At 38.6% G+C, this 17491-nt stretch overlaps 1 protein-coding gene across 2 annotated transcripts in view; it reads left to right on the top strand.

The window, feature by feature from the left end:
• SARNP (SAP domain containing ribonucleoprotein) overlaps positions 1 to 17491 on the top strand; it is a 123427-nt gene that overhangs the window by 31393 nt on the left and 74543 nt on the right. For both annotated transcript variants that reach the window (XM_058174098.1, XM_058174097.1), the window contains exons 7-9: positions 2326 to 2354; positions 4873 to 4898; positions 7516 to 7584. In XM_058174098.1, coding sequence (XP_058030081.1) covers positions 2326 to 2354; positions 4873 to 4898; positions 7516 to 7584 — 124 coding nt within the window. The remainder of the gene's footprint in view (positions 1 to 2325; positions 2355 to 4872; positions 4899 to 7515; positions 7585 to 17491) is intronic.

Raw genomic sequence — 17491 nt, 5'->3', positions numbered from 1 at the left:
AAGAGGTTGGAAAAAAAATGTTTTAAAAATCTCCTCTGGCGATCCCAGATGAGTTCCTCATCACCAGAACCTTTAAAAACATGTATTCCACAAGCTCTTCAGCCGAACAGCTTGTTAAAACAATTATTTTAAGAAGTTCTGGGCTGCTATGAGGGAACTTCAGCTGAGATAATCAGAGGAGCTTTTAAAATCTTTTGTTCCTCTGGCGATCCCAGATGAGTTTCCTGATCCTCACAGGCTTTTAAAATCATTTTTTAACAGTCCCCACTTACAAGAGCCCCCACCCATGCCAACCCAGTGCCCCCTCCTCACTTACCTATAATTGCTGCTCCTTTCATGCTTTACTTCAGCTACTGTAATCAACTGACTATGCCTGCCTAAAATCCATCTCCTCGTGAGCAACTCAATCTGCCTGCTTTGCTGGCTGAGGAACTCTGGGAGTTGAAGTCCACAAACCTTAAAGTTACTAAGGTTGGAGACTTCTGATCTAAAAAAATAAATAAATAAAATAATAAAATAAAATATTTGCAGCTTTCTGAGATTTGATGTGCTTCAGTAGTGTTTCACTCTTACACTCCTACACAAACACACAAAATCTCACAAAGCTGTATGTGGCATTTTGTGTGTGTGTGTGTGAGTCAGTTGTGTTGTGTGTGTGTGTAAAGTGTGAGGTTCCTGCTTGTTGCAGGGACCATTTGGGTGAAGTGCAGCTGCTTTTACATTGTGTGTGAGTCCGTTGTGTTGTATTGTGTGTGTGTAAAGTGTGGAAGTTGGTTTTTGGTACCTCTTATTGTTTTGTATACTTTGTTTATTATTTTTATTATTTATTGTTATTGGCCACGCCCACCCAGTCATCTGACCACCAAGCCATGCCCACCAATTAAGCCACGCCCACAGAACCGGTAGGGAAAAAATTTAGATTTCACCCCTGGGATAACTATTATATTGAAAGGATGCCTGCGTAATATTGAAACTTCTCATAAATAACATTTTCCTTTCCAATGAACAACTTTTGAAATTATTGGTTCTGATCCTTTTATTAGGAGTAGGGAGCTTGAGTCTATAGTGTCTGGTTATTCTGGGCTCTTAATTCCAGTTACTGATTACTGGCCATGTGATCTGGAAATGATATCAATTTGAGCCAGACTTTCACATCTAATTAAGAAATGGGTTTATTAATTAAGTAAAAATGAAACACAAAATGGGATGTCCAGAAGAGTATTATGGAAGACATAATCTAATACATAGATGAGACAGAGTAGGTATTTCTCTTATTGCTTATTCAGTGCAGAAAGCTTTTTTAAAAAAGCCAAATTACTTTAAAATGTAGGAACAGTATGCTGTACTGAAGTGCACCTTTAATTTTTAACAAATGTTAAAGTATTCCTAAATTACTAAAAATCTTTTTTGTGGATTATATAATATTCTATACTTCGATTTGTGCTGTTATCAGTGCCAAAGATGAGAGATTGCAAAATAGTTAAAATTGAAACAAATATTTAGTATTGAAAGTTTACCTTGTTCTGTCACCACTTGCATTATATATCTTAAATGTCCTGGATTTTGAGATATACAAAGAATTTTATTTTCTAGTGGGACCGGAAGTTGACAAATGGGCCATTTCCGACCTCCAGAGGGTCTCCGGGGGAGTGGGGAAGACCATTTTTGCCCTTCTCAGGCTCCTAGAAAGGCTCTGGAGGCTGGGGAGAGCAAAAAACGGGCCTTCCGGTCCCACCAGAAATTGGCCAATGGGCCATTTCTGGCCTCTGGAGGGCCTCCGGGGGAGTGAGGAAGGCCATTTTCACCCTCTCCAGGCTCCTAGAAAGGCTCTGGAGGCTGGGGAGAGCAAAAAACGGGCCTTCCGGTCCCACCGAAGTTGGCAAACGGGCCATTTCTGGCCTCCGGAGGGGTGGGGAAAGCCGTTTTCAGCCTCCCCAAGCTCCTAGAAAGGCTCTGGAGCCTGGGGAGAGAGAAAAACGGGCCTACCAGGCCCACCGTGCCATCGCGTGCCAGGAGTGGGGTGGGTGCATGTGCATGCACGGGGGTGGGGTGCTTAGAATTATGGGCGTGCTTGTGCGCGACACCCCCATCCCCACTACCCCCGCTTCTGGCACGCGATGGCAAATAGTGATATTTTAAATAGTAAAGATGAAACCTGGATTCACTTTTTCTTACTCTTCTGACCAAGACCTGTTTTATATGCCAAGAAGGGCTTTGCTCTATTTTCAAATTATTCACAGTTCTGCTGTTCAAACTAGTCTATTGTGTGTGTGGCTTCAAACTTAAACATTACAGCTGCTAATAGGACTATTTTCTTCTCCATAGGTTTGGTATGCCTACAGTTTCAACTAAAGGTATTGACTATGAGATTTAAAATATATATTATTACGGTTGGTTGCTAGTCAGCCAGATGTTTAAACTGGAATTGGCATTTTTATCTACCAATTGAGTCTTTCCCAAGAACCTGGGATAGGCAGATGTTGTTTGATAGTGTTCAAGATATTGTTGCAGGATATAAGATGTTCTAAGTAAAGCTGCCTTTTGCAATTGACGGGGGGTGATTTTGTCAATGCCAACGGTGTTCAAGTGGTGCTCCAAATATTTACTATTATTATGGGTTCATTGCACAGCCAGATGTTCAAATTGGATTTGGCATTTTTATCCACCTATTCAATCCTTCCCAAGGATCCAGGATAGGCAGATGTTATTTGTTGGTATTAAAGGTATCTTTGCAGAATAAAAGGTATTCTGAGTAAAGCTTCCTTTTGCAATTGACTGATGGTTATTTTGTCATTGTTATGGTTTGTCACACAGTCAGCCAGATGTTTAGACTGGATTTGCCATTTTTATCTATATATCCAGTCTTTCCAAAAGACGTGTTAGAGTAGGCAAATGTTGTTTGATGGTGTTAAAGGTATCATCATAGGATGAAAGCTGTTCTAAGTAAAGCTGCCTTTTGCAATTTGATTGATGATGATTTGGTCAATGCTAATAGTGTTGATGTGCACCAGATGCTTTGGGATTTCACCCAAGGTATCCATTACAGTTGGTACCATCTTTGTTTTCTTATGCCTCAATCATTCTTCTATTTTCTGGTCTTTGTATTTTGTAATTTTCTGTCATTCTTTGTTTTCTATTGTGCTGTCTCCAGGTACTGCCGCATCCATTATCTGGACTTTTTTTTGTCTTTCTTATCTACAGTTATTAATTCTGGGGTGTTATGTGGCAGGTGCTTGTCTGAATTCTAAAGTCGCAGAACACTTCAGCTTCTTCATGTTCTATTACTTTGTCTATTTTGTGGTCCCACCAATTCTTGCTTGCAGGCAAATGGCATTTCTTGCAGATATTACAGGTGTACCATTGCTTCTATTTTGTCATTTGTAGTTCCAGCATCTTACTTTTGTGAAGAACTAATAAAAAGTATCGCAAAAATTGAGATAATTTCCACACGTTTAACATATTGCAAGTGGCTCTGCTTAATTTCTACAGAAATGAAAAGACGTAGGTGATCACTCCCTGAATGAAAAAGTACACTAAAATCTTGGCTAAAGAGGTATATATGCATCTAATCAAAAGCGGATACTTCTCAAGATTCCCAAAAGGTGAACTTGTTCTCAAAATCATCCCTAAGAATAAAACAAATTTGATTTTTATCAAAAACAGTCTCCACACCCCCCCACCTCCCATGCTAATGGAAAGGTCTATGGATCTCGGTAGACTCTTCCTGATTACAGAATAGTTGGCATTATGCCTTTTTAGAAGAGCCATGTCACTAGATCCCATCCAGGCATTAAAATCACCAGCCTGTAATCATTGAGTCAGGAAATGGGGAGATTGAATTAGCCAAATTTCAAATAAAACTTAGCCATTGATTGAGCACTAAAACCTTCTGCTGGAAAGTACACCTTTTTATTGTAGTGGTGAAGGCATCAGGCTAGAAATAGGGTCAGTGGGGTGGACCATGAGTTCTAGTCCCGTCTTAGCTCAAAGCCTTTCTCTCAGCCCTAGGAAGGAGGCAATGGGAAACAATTTCTGAAAATCCCTACCAACAAAATTGCAGGGACTTGTCCAAGCAGTCTCCAAGAATTGACAGGATTGAATGGAAGAAAAATAAAAAACATTTAGTAACATTAATTTTATGGGGTTTGCTGTAGCTAGTTGTACATAGAGAAAGACAGATCATATTTGTATATGGAATGAATCTGATAATGTTAACTTGCCCTAAGGGGTAGTTGCCTCTCAAACCTAGGCTGGCTGGCAGGGAAAAGGAAGAGAAACTTTTATGATCTAAGGCAGGGGTGTCAAGGCCTGGGGGACAGATCTGGCCCATGATGTGGATCTGGCCCGCAAGGCTGCCCTGGAAACAGTAGAAGGACCCCAGCCCCTAGCGCCTCAGCTCCATCCCAGGTCGGCCAGGCACTGAATTAAAACTTGGTGGCAGCTATCTGGGCTGGAACATGGTCAGCCTTAGATCTGCAGGGCTGCTGTGGAGTCAGTGAGGGGGCGCTGCTGCTCCCGGGGCATGTGCTGGAGACAATGGATCCCCCAGCCACACCTGGGCTACCACAAGCCCACCCTGCCCCCGATGCAAGCAACATTGAGCTTGCCATGACCACCCGGCTGCAACCACCCCAGCCATGCCCACCCGGACCCCCAAAGTCAACCACAATCTGATGCAGCCCTCAATGAAATCAAGTTTGACGCCCCTGATCTAAGGGGATTGAAGTATTAATATTGAGTTCTAGCAAAACCAGGGTTGAACATTCAGTATATCAGTATAATTAAATAAAAGTGATAGATTCTGATTTACTTAAGCAAATGAAAGCCATTTTGGATCCATTAATTTAAAATGTTTTTTTGTTGTTGTTTCAGGTCTGAGCACAGAAAGTAAGACTCCAGTAAGTAGCTGTTTTGTTTTCTTGTTTAGTTGGCATGGTTTTAAATGATACGTCATTAAAGCAACTTGACATAGACTATAATATTTATTAACTCAATCTGATAATCAAATCTGTTGGACTTAATATAACATTGTCCTCAACTTAGCACTATTTTAGGTGCCTCTGCAACTTACTGATTTTGTTTATATTTCTAAAAATCTGTTGCTCAAATAATTATTTTCTCTCAGTATTCACCTGTTTTCACCTGTTTTAAATCACTGTCTTATTAATATCCTCTAAAACCATTATCAAACCATGGACCTTGTATTGTATTTTTTTTAGTTACAGGATATATATTTTGGTGTGTCATTCATTTTCTAACAGTTCCTTCCTCACTACCCAAAAGTCTTATTTTTGTATTTTTTTCTAAACATCCCTCCTCACCTCCTGATTTTAAACATCTTTCTTCCTTCTGCAGATCAGTTCTGCAAAGCATTTGTCTTAATCTCTTAGTGTTCCTTTCCAGTCAAAATAAATATAAAATTTATGCATACAGTATTTGTCTCCATTATTGTCAGATTGTAGAATGCAAGTTCCTTGGGTAGAAACTTTCATCAAAGAAACATGACTCCTCCCATATAATGTTTCGCTAAAGATACTTTATAAAGTGTCGTGTACATGAATATTGTCAATACGGCAGAAAAGTATTCAGTGATATCTATGATCCATTATTATCAATGGATCATTTGGTTTATACGCTACCTTTCATCTTCAAGACTAAATGTAAATTAAACCCTTTTCTGATTTCCCCCCCTGCAATTGTTGAAATAGTATGACTGAGAGATAATATTGTTCCAAAGTTAGCAAGTAAGGTGAAAATGGACTCGAAACTACTTCTCCCCAGTCATAGCACAATACGTTAACCATTGTGCCACACTTCCTGGCTATCTGTGAACTTATTTATTTATTTATTTCTTCGTATTTTTATACCGCCCTATCTCCCTAGGGACTCAGGGCGGTTCACAGCCAGATAAAAAATATACATATAAATACAAAATAAAACATCAGTTAAAAAAACTTATTACAAATGGCCGAATAATTAAAAATAACAATATACGTAATAAAACCCATTTAAAACCAATTTAAATTTTAAAATCTAGTCCAGATAAATAGATGTGTTTTAAGCTCGCGGCGGAAGGTTCGGAGGTCAGGAAGTTGACAAAGTCCTGGGGGAAGTTCGTTCCAGAGGGTGGAAGCCCCCACAGAGAAGGCCCTTCCCCTGGGCGTCGCCAGCCGGCACTGCCTAGCCGATGGCACCCTGAGGAGTCCCTCTCTGTGAGAGCGCACGGGTCGGTGAGAGGTATTCGGTAGCAGCAGGCGGTCCCGTAAATAACCCGGCCCTATGCCATGGAGCGCTTTGAAGATAGTTACCAGAACCTTGAAGCGCACCCGGAAGGCCACAGGTGGCCAGTGCAGTCTGCGCAGGAGAGGGTCACATGGTAGCCACGAGGGGCTCCCTCTATCACCCGTGCAGCCGTATTCTGAACTAACTGGAGCCTCCGGGTGCTCCTCAAGGGGAGCCCCATGTAACTAAAGCAAACATAGGGTTTTACACTGAAGGAAGACAATTGTTTTAAGTGATCCTAAAAAAAATAAAGCAGAAATATGTTGTACCTGTCTTTGTGTGGCAGTTATCATTCCAAAGGTATCTGTAGGATTATAACAGTAGGTAACATGAAACTTTTGTCTTTTACCCCATCTTGGCAGTTTGCCAAGTGTATATTGCTGCTCACATTCCTAAGAGTCATGGTGGCGTAGTGGTTAGAGTGCAGTACTGCAGGCGCGTTCTGCTGATTGTCGGCAGTTCGATTCTCACCAGCTCAGGATTGACTTAGCCTTCCATCCTTCTGAGGTTGGTAAAATGAGGACCCAGATTGTTGGGTATGTTGACTCTGTAAACCACTTAGGGAGGACTGTGAAGTGGTATTTAAATCTAAGCGCGATTGCTATTGCTAAGCCTTGCAGCTACTTCAGAGATGTCAAGCCTAACAACAATATACTGCCTTTCCATTAGGATTATGCTAACAGAAAAGGATGATCTATCTTAGTAGCAAAAATTTATTTCCTACGATACTTTAAAAACAAATAGAAAATTTCATCTTAAATTTAGAGTGAAGGCTTCTTTCTTCCATATATTATTAACGTCTGATCGAAGCCTATAATACTGCAATATGTTGAAAATGTTTTCATCTTCTTGATAGTTTAGTTACAGTACTTCCATGTTAAGGAGCTTGATTGGTAAATGCACAAAGAGTGCTAGACAGAGTATTGAGTTGAAAATAGTGGATTGTACTTTTCCCATCCATGCATTATTGTAAACAAAAATAAATGGTACTAATTGATCTGCTAAAATAATACCTGAAAGTTTTCTCAGAAGTGATTTGTAGTAAGCTACTGGTTCTATGGATGCCATTTTAAGTTAATTCCATAATATGTTCAAAGATTATTGCAATTTCTGTACAAAAAGTAATGTTTTATATGTTTCAACAAATTTATCCATACTGGCATAATTTCAGCATTTATAATTTTGAAATGTTTAAAATTATATAAATATACCTGTTTTTTATTGCTTTTCTAGGTAAATATGGACAAATTAAAGGAAAGAGCTCAAAGATTTGGTTTGAATGTTTCCACAATCTCCAGAAAGGTAAGAGTTTTTGGATAAGCATTATATAGCAAAAGTGAAGCAAACACACAAATTTGTCATATATATATTTATATGACACATAAACTTGATGTATCGAGCAGAATATATATATATATATACTGCAAGATCCATCAAGTTTCAGATTACAGATTTTAAAGAATTCACATTAAGAGAATAAATAACAATATTCATCATTGATTAAGAATACTTAGCTATTTAGCATATATTTTGATTGTCCTGAAGATACATCTTTTCAGATAAGATTATTAAAATATTTTTCTGTAGTTTAATCTTTTTCTTAAGAAAGCAAATCTGCAAGTCCAGATTTCTTTTCTCATCAAGGTGATAATCTTATATGCCTCTCCAAATTAATTCAGAGTCTGAATTAAATAGAAGAGTTAAGATATCAAGGAGAAGCCTAGGCTAGAAATCTTTTCTCTGTCTTCTAGTTTTCTTTGTGGAAGGATTTTTTATTGTTTAATTTTTTTGTTTGTTTTATAGAATATTTAGTGATACCTTTCTTTAAGTTGCCCAAACTTAAGTTTTGCCTTATCAAGAATAAACATTGAGTGGTTCCTTCTTCCATTAGAAAAGTTCCTAAAATTGAACATAAAGACTTTGAATTCATAGTAAGAAAAATAACAATATATAGAACGAAATGTTCTTCAAGAAGTCCAGAAGATGGTATGGCGGTGATTTAGCTGTGATTTCCCCCTAACTTTTAGCAAATGAACTGTTCCATCCCTCTTGGGATTTGCACATGGAACATTTCATGCATTCCATTCTGTAGGAAGGCACTGAACCTGGCACCAGGGAATTCAACCATGTAGAAAATAACTGGAGGTGGAGGCCACTTTCCTTCCCATACTTTTCTTGGAGGGGGGGGGGGCAGGGTGAAATCGTGCAAGTGCATTAAAGCTAGAATGTGTGGAAAGACAGGTCAGAGTGAGAGGCTGCTCAAATGTCATTAACCTTGTCACCAGGAGTACACATTTTTCAGGAAAAATATATGATTTGTCAGCATTTATGGCCAGGTTTCCTTTAAGTACAATTGTGTAGGTGAGGCATTATATCAATTCTAAGGTTTCTTTAAGAGCACCCCACAATTTAATCTGCCTAGAATTTGACCAAACATAAACATTGTTTAATTTTTGTTCTCTTTAAGAATATGTGTACAGTTACTTACATTAGCAAATTATTCGCATGGAGAAAATATCAACAAGAGAATGACATGTTTCAGGGTTAAAAAAATCAATTATGAAATTAATCCTAGAAATGTGTGTGTGTTTTGCGTAAGTTTTAAAACTATGTTTTATCTTTGTGTTTGGCCTTGCATGTATCAATAATTTCAGCCATTAGAACAATTGTCAAGGGTTTAATTTCTTTGTTATACTGTTAAGTAGAATTCAGCTACTTAGAAGTAGATTTCCTTTTTCTGAAGAGCATGCTTATGAATTTTATTGAGGAATATTATTGCTTGCTTCAATTAGCCTGCAGTATAGAGTTGCCCACCTGGGTGTTCTTTATAGCTTTTCATCACAGAATAGCTTGGTTGCATGGATCTTTGCAGATTTTTAATGCTATGCATTGCAGCAAAATCTTTACAGTAAACCATTGTCTCTCAGTAGCCACATTTCATTTCCTATTCAAATTGGTTTTGAAAAAGCAAGGTGGGGGGGAAAGGGAACATAGCCAAAGGCAATTTCAAACCTGCTGGGACTGGGGGAGTAAACTTAGATTGGAGTGAACAGCTCTTCTGCTAATCTGTAGCTTTGAATTTATTGCTAACATAGAATCTATTAAGTTAAAAAAAAATCTCTTCCTAAAAGATAACATTCATCTTCCTCTTACAGTAAATTGTTACTGTTTGGTATAATAGAAGTGGCAGGTGCTTGCTTATGTTTTTGTCAGGACAGAGCCATCAAATAAATTTTTAAAATAAATCAGGAAAGCATTTTTCTTTCCTGAACTAATCATACCCCCTCCTCTGTACTCTCATGGGAGGCCTCCTTTTAAAATTTACCCTCTGACCCGAGGCTGCTGTCCCTTGATTTCAGTGAGTTACACTTAAACTGCTCCCTTCCCTTGTAAATTTCCCCTATGTAGCAGCTGCTCTCAATACCACTCAACCTCTTGCTTCCCACTGGGAGAGCTGATAGCTTGCAGGCTTCTGTGCTGCAAGAGGGCCACATTGTAACACAAAATCACATTCTCAGAGAGCTTGTTTTTTTTTTCTTATGCATAAAACAACTTTGTAGATATCCAGCAGGGGATTAAAGAATTTAAGAAAGACCTGAGATTAGCATAAATGTACAGTACCTTTCTTTTTTCTGCACTGAACTAGGTGGCACCATTCTCAGTCAGATAAATGATTACAACAATTTGTACTCCACATCATCTAATTTAACCTTGAGCCTCTCAGATGTTAGAAATGAGAGGTAAAAATGCTATAAATAGAAATAAAAGTGCAAATATCTAACCTTTGATATTTTAGCATTACTTTTCTCCAACTTTCAAACTGTAGGTTTCAGTTATTCCTTGCTCAGATTTTCTACTTGTACCAAAATATTTGACCTAAACAATCAAGCAAGAATTTATTTATTTATGACTATTATCCAAATTTATTGTAAAAAGTCTCCTGGTATTAACTCACTCCATTGAGGAAAAAGAGAAATCAGTTGGAATGAATATATTAGTTGAAAGACTGTAAAATGAAAGAAAGCTTGCTGTTATTCAAGGACTTTCTAGCAGAAGAAACAGAAAAGTGTGGTAGAAAAGAGAAAAGAAACAAGGTAATACAGAAGTGGAAAAAAGGATTCCTACCTTTTTGTTGTTCAGTAGCTTTTAACTCTTCATAACCTGGCTATCAGGTCAAAACAGAGGTGGGTATCAGCAGGTTCTGACCAGTTCTGGAGAACCGGTAACGGAAATTTTGAGTAGTTTGGAGAGTCGGTCGTAAAAATTCTGACTGGCCCCACCCCCATCTATTCTCTGCCTTTCAAGTCCCAGCTGATAGGGAGGAAATGGGGATTTTGCAGTAACCTTCCCCTGGATTGGGGAGGGAATGGAGATTTTACAGTGTCCTTCCCCTGCCACGCCCACCAAGCCATGCCACGCCCACCAAGCTACACCGACAGAACCGGTAGTAAAAAATTTTGAAACCCGCCACTGGGTCACAAGTACAGTATTCTCTGTCAAGCAGAACACAAGTTCTTTTTGTGCCAATAGTGATAGTATTTAGTCATTTTGTCTTCTCTTGGCCTCTTTTTCTATTGCCTTTGATGTTTCCAGGCACCTGGGTCTTCTCTGATGACTGTTGTTTTTGCAAAAATATTTAAATTTTAGTTTCATTCTAAGTACATTAAGTTCTCAATCTAGTTTATGTAATATTGGAATATAATTTTATTTATTATTATTCATTTATTTATTACCACCCATCTCATTATCCAAAGCAACTCTGGGCTTCTTTCAATGCAACAAAAATAGAAATATAAAACATCAAAATTAACAAGAATGAGATAAAATTATGAACCAGGTACACTAAAGATAAGAGGTGGGATATCTCTCTTAAATTCCACCAACCGCCTCCAGGGTAAAGTACCCTCTCACAACCCCAAGCCAATTGGCAGAGCCAGGTTTTGAGGCCCTTCCGGAAGTAGGAGCCATGAAAGTAAAGGCTGTTCTCCTAAAACCTGCCAGCTGAAATTCCTTGACTGATTAGGTCTGCACATGTCCCTTCTGCCATAGGGAGTGGAGTGGACCAATCCCATTGAGATGAGACAGAATCTGGTCCCATGACATGAAGGACTTTAAAGATGATAACCAGCACCTTGAATTGGATCAAGAGAAAACAGGCAACCAGTGCAGCGTGTCTCATCATGCTCAGCCCTAGGGCCTTCTAGAATGGTCTGTCTAAAACAAGTTGTCACGAACTTCTCAATTGCTTTGAGGCTATCTTCAGGGATGGCAGTTTGAAGTCCCCCAGACCATAAACCTGGGGAACTCCACTGCCAGCCCTGGGCTGGCCTCCAACAGGAAGGCTAATATAGTAGCAACAGTCCCAACTGATCCTGCAAGCACAGCTTCAGAAATAGGGTCTCACAACCAAAAACATGGAGAACATTGCTCCTAAACGTTAAAAGAGATTCCAGGATGAAAGCTGCTACCCCTCTCTCTTGCCCTGAGGTCTTTGGCTAGTGCCAAAGACACATCTCTGAGAGGAGAGCTCTCCCCTTGATGTCAAGCAAGTCCTGGTGATGCACACCAGAACGGCTTCCCAATAAGGTAACAAATAAGGGGTGCCTAATTATTGGTCGACCCAGGATTCAGTAACAGCAGCCGAAGATCTAGGCCTCCGTCTGTCTACTGTCCAGAGTCTGGCCATGAACTCGAAGAGGGCCAGAATATGCCACCAATATTAAACATTTGATGCTTCTTCCCCTGGAATAGCCTTCCCTCTGTCTCCCTTCTAAATTTCCCCATGTCCACCACTTCTCAGAAATGTTGCCCCGCTCTGAATCTCACCACGTGATCCTTCCCCTCCAAGTCCAGCCTTCTTCCCCTATGAGCCAAGGACTCTGTTATCCCCCCTTGCCATCCACACTCACCCAAACTCCGGGGCGCAAGGAATGGAAGAGGACTATCCCTTGATATTAAGTGTCAGCTCTTAGCACCAGCAGAGGTGCCCACTCCCTCCAGCCCCCACCTACAATGCTCTCCCTCCCCAAAGCTGATCTCTCGCCAATCAGCTGAGAGAGGCCACATTCACATACACTCTACTAACTCTCACTTGGAGTGGAAGGTGGCAAACATTCAAAACCAGCACACAGCCCTCCTTAGAGTGCTACCTAGGGACAGGCTCCCCAATTGCCTCAGGGAGGAGCCCATCACCCTCATTCCACCAGAACCCAACTATTAAACCAATATTTTCAGATAGATATGTTAAAACTAGGAAAAGGTAGTCTTGAAAATAAAAATCATTGTATTCCTTGTGCTGTCTCAGCATTTTAATAATTTGTCTACCTCAGTTTCAGACTTTGTCCTAAGTAGAAAACATGTCTATTTCATTTCTATAGCATCATCTCTTTGATGTTTTGAGCCTGTGAAAATAAACCTATTTGCATTGGGTTGGCAATGCCTATGAACATAATCTTGGGGTAGCATTAATACTAAGCAGTAGATGAGCTTTAGCACTTTCACTTTCAAGAAGACTATCCTTAAGTCTTCCTCCTTTACCACCATCACGGCATATCTGAGGTCCTTATTTCAATCAGCAGTTTTAATTTCAGCTTCTTTTAGTCCAACATTTGTGATGAAAAAATCTGAATATAATAAAGTAAATTCACAGTTATACTGTACTTAGGTGTTCCCCTTCCCCAATTTTGAACCATTTAATAGCTATGTATTTTGATCTGTGGGCCCCTGGTAATCATACATATTTTTAAGACATTTCACTAATAAAAGCATTTTGACTTTAGTGTTTTCAGTTTTGGATGCCACGTATGCTCCATAAAAATACATTTAAATGCCTAACATTTTGAATTTTTTACTTGACTTTTTAATATAAAATGTGAATGTTAATTAATGTATCTCTATATCTAGTATAGTAGATTGTCCTGTTACTGTTTTTTCCTCTCCCTGCCCCCACTGTTTTGAAATGATGTCATCATGCTCCAACTTTGGTTACCATGAATTTAGGCCTGTTGATTTTAGCATAATGAGAACTGACAAGATGAATAATAGTGCTGGCAGTCATGGCCATTTCAATACAGAGTTGCTGAAAGCAAGGCCGCCACCTCCCCCATGCTGTTAGCTGTTTTGAAAAAAAGTTTAATGGTCTGTTCAGCTCTATGCTGTTGGTGTGCAGATAGGATACAGGTCTGAATATCTTACATATCTATTAAGGTGTATTTTAAGTATTAGATTATTGAAAAATACATATATCTTTGCTCTCAGTAATAGGTTCCTTTATATTTTATCTTTAGTTTTTAAGGCTATTTGATTTTTAATTATGTCAACTTAAATAAAAATAGCTTTCCGCACTTGAAAATTATACTTTAAATATTTTTATATATAACCTGCTTTAGAAAGCTTAGGCTGTATTAAAGTAGTTCTAAATGGGCAGAGTAAATGAAAATCCACAAAATCCTTTGCATCTCATTATCTTGTGCTGTTTCTTTCTTCCCCTCCACCTTGGAGTTCCCCCTTACTTTTTGCCTATTTCTTCTCTCTCTCTCTCTCTCTCTCTCTCTCTCTCTCTCTCTCTCTCTCTCTCTCTGTATGTGTGTGTGTGTGTGTGTGTGTGTGTGTGTATTAGCATTAGATCCTACTATGCTATGTACCATATTAGTCAACAAGGGATCTCCAACATTTTTGGTTTTGGGCAAGTCCTTTTGCATCTTCTCATGTGATATTAGGAATCTTTAAGTCTTCCAGGAACATTCTTCGCCATACATTTTGAAGGTGTCCTATATCAGTGGAGCCACCTCATTGGCTCCACTGATCTTAGGGATTTGATTGTTCTCCATGTGGAGAATATGACCTGCAAGTTGGAGTCTTTTGCATGCAACAATGTTACGTAGTTTCAAGAGAAACCCTTTAGGAGCACTTCTTTGTTAGTAACATGGTTGAAATAGCAACTCTACCATTCGGTAAAGGCATCTTTGTTGCAAGACATTATGTCTTTTGCTAATATTTGCTGATGCCTTCCAGGTCTCACTGGTATAAATGGCTGTCAGGATCACTATAGAGGTGTGGGTGTGTATCCACCCAACTCAAACATTATAACCCTGGGTAGCATAGAAACAAAAATAAAAGAAATAAGAAGTAGTTACATTTTTTAAAAAAGAATCAATGAAGTGATAATCAGAGTCTAAAATTTGTTATATCCTATAAATAGCAACTCTACTTTTCCTGACCCAACTGACTTTGTATTGATCTAAGTTTCAGATTGTCTCTACTCCTTACCACATTTCTTCAGCGGTTGGCTTTGATTCAGAAATCAATAGTAATAATAATTATACTAACAGAATTGGAAGGCACCTTGGAGGTCTTCTAGTCCAATCCCCTGCCCAGGCAGGAAACCCTACACCATTTCAGACAAATGGTTATCAACATTTTCTTAAAAATTTCCAGTGTGGGAGCATTTACAACTTCTGCAGGCAAGTTGTTCCACTGATTAATTGTTCTAACTGTCAGGAAATTTCTCCTTAGTTCTAAGTTGCTTCTCTCCTTGATTAGTTTCCACCCATTGCTTCTTGTTCTACCTTCAGATGCTTCGGAGAATAGTTTGACTCCCTCTTCTTTGTGGCAACCCCTGAGCTATTGGAACACTGCCATCATGTCTCCCCTAGTCCGTCTTTTCATTAAACTAGGCATACTGAGTTCTTGCAACCGTTCTTCATATGTTTTAGCCTCCAGTCCCCTAATCATCTTTGTTGCTCTTCTCTGCACTCTTTCTAGAGTCTCAACATCTTTTTTACATCGTGGCGCCCAAAACTGAATGCAATATTCCAAGTGTGGCCTTACCAAGGCATTATAAAGTGGTATTAACACTTCACGTGATCTTTTCTATCCCTCTGTTTATGCAGCCCAGAACTGTGTTGGCTTTTTTGGCAGCTGCTGCACACTGCTGGCTCATATTTAAATGGTTGTCCACTAGGACTCCAAGATCCGTCTCACAGTTACTACTATTGAGCAAGGTACCACATATCCGGTACATGTGCATTTTGGTTTTTTGGCCTAAATGTAGAACCTTACTTTTTTCACTGTTGAATTTCATTTTGTTAGATAGCGCCCAATGTTTTAGTCTGTCAAGATCTTTCAGTATCTTGAGCCTATCTTCTGGAGTGTTGGCTATTCCTGCCAGCTTGGTGTCATCTGCAAATTTGATGAGTTCCCCATCTATCCCCTTATCCAAGTCATTGATGAAGATGTTGAAGAGTACTGGGCCAAAAACAGAGCCTTGGGGTACTCCACTGCATACTACATGTGGATGTAGTTCCGTTGAGGACTATACGTTGAGTGTGGTTGGTCAGCCAGTTACGAATCCATCTGGTGGTGATGCTGTCTAACCCACATTTTTCTACTTTATCTAGTAATAGGTTATGGTCTACTTTATCAAATGCTTTACTGAAATCCAAGTAAATTATATGGATAGCATTCCTCTGATCCACTAATTTTATCACTTTGTCAAAGAATGCAATAAGATTAGTCTGGCATGATCTGTTTTTGACAAACCCATGTTGGCTTTTGGTTATTACTTTGTTTGCTTCTAGGTGTTCGGTGATTCGTTGCTTGATTATCTTATTTTGCACACATCAAGTATTATTTAATAATTCCCTTTGTTTTAGCTCAAAACTGAAGCACTCCTTTTTTTTCCCTATAAAAGACAAACATTGTGTTGTCAAAAAATCTAAACATATTAAATATAGGTCATTCTTGTTTATCAACCACAATCAGCAACTCCACCATTAAATGGTCGCTAAGTGGAATAGCAACTGGGCTTACCTTACTTTACCTATCCTTTGCTTCACAAACCTGTGAAGGTTTGGTTGTAAAGTTACTTTTTTATCACTATCTTAATTGTAAACAGTCACTAAACAAAACAGTCACTAAACAAGGACTAGCTGTAGTCTCTAATATAATATTGGATCCCAAGGCACTATCCATAAGAAAGCAAATAAAAATTCTTCTTGTTTTGAAGAAACTCCCAAGTTCCTTTAGCCAAGTTCCTTTAGATGTATAAAATTGGATACTAGTATTGCTATGCACAATGTATGTGAATGATGTCAGATTATCACTTCCAAATGTCATAGCAGTGGGGGCATCAACCTGAGATGATTAAAGTGTCATAATTAGTGAAGCCATTTGTCCTGTCAAAGGCAATGTTGGATCCTGGAGTACTTCTCAATTGTGCACATGGATTCAAGAAAATGCAGGCTTCTTCAAAACAAGTTGATGATCATCATTCAGTGGTACCCTGACATTTTAGAATCATATGTTACATTGCATCATATACTGTCTAATATTCACTGCAAATGTTTTGGGTTTTCAGACAGCAATATAGCATTATTTGCATTTAAAAGAATATATACATACCGTATTTTCCAGAAATATTTCCTGTAGCCTTTTAAAGGGCTTTGTGTTTTTATTTTAGGACTTTTTTTTTCTCATTCTACCTTGAAGTATTCTTCTGTCTTTATTAGAATATTCTTAATTTCCTTTCATGTATGATAACTTTGAGATCTACCCACAGATCTTTAAAAATATTCAAGTCTGAGGATATTTAAGATCATTTCAAATTCTTTTGTTTCCTGTAAGTACTTCATGGTTGATTTAAAAGTAGGTTTTGGATCATCTTGTTAAAGTATGTAAAATTCAACCTCTTCAGTTGGTTTGTATATTAAAGAGCTAGGGGACTATCAAACATACTTGTTTTTCTTCATATTTAATATTGAACCATTCAATAAGCACTCTGTTTACATCACTCCACTTTTATCAACCATTATATCATTATAGATAGATAGATATAGATATAGATATAGATATATATTATGTACACTGAGAGCATATGCACCAAGACAAATCCCTTGTGTGTCCTATCACACTTGGCCAATAAAAAATTCTATTCTATTCTATATCACATTATTGCAACCTTCACCTTCGTTTTTGCATGAAGCTTTTTAGAGTTCAAGTCTATTCATATTATAATCTGCTTTCCCTAAGTCAACAAACATATAATAGCAATAGCACTTAGACTTATATACCGCTTCATAGAACTTTACAGCCCTAAGCTCTAAGCAGTTTACAGAGTCAGCAAACTGCCCCCAACAATTTGGGTCCTCATTTTACTAATCTCGAAAAGTTGGAAGGGTGAATCAACCTTGAGCCTGTCAGGTTCAAACTC

This window comes from Ahaetulla prasina, chromosome 2, assembly GCF_028640845.1.
Source record: "Ahaetulla prasina isolate Xishuangbanna chromosome 2, ASM2864084v1, whole genome shotgun sequence".
NCBI lineage: Eukaryota > Metazoa > Chordata > Lepidosauria > Squamata > Colubridae > Ahaetulla > Ahaetulla prasina.
Note: the sequence above shows the minus strand (reverse complement) of the source record. Positions and strands in the feature narration are given on the sequence as shown.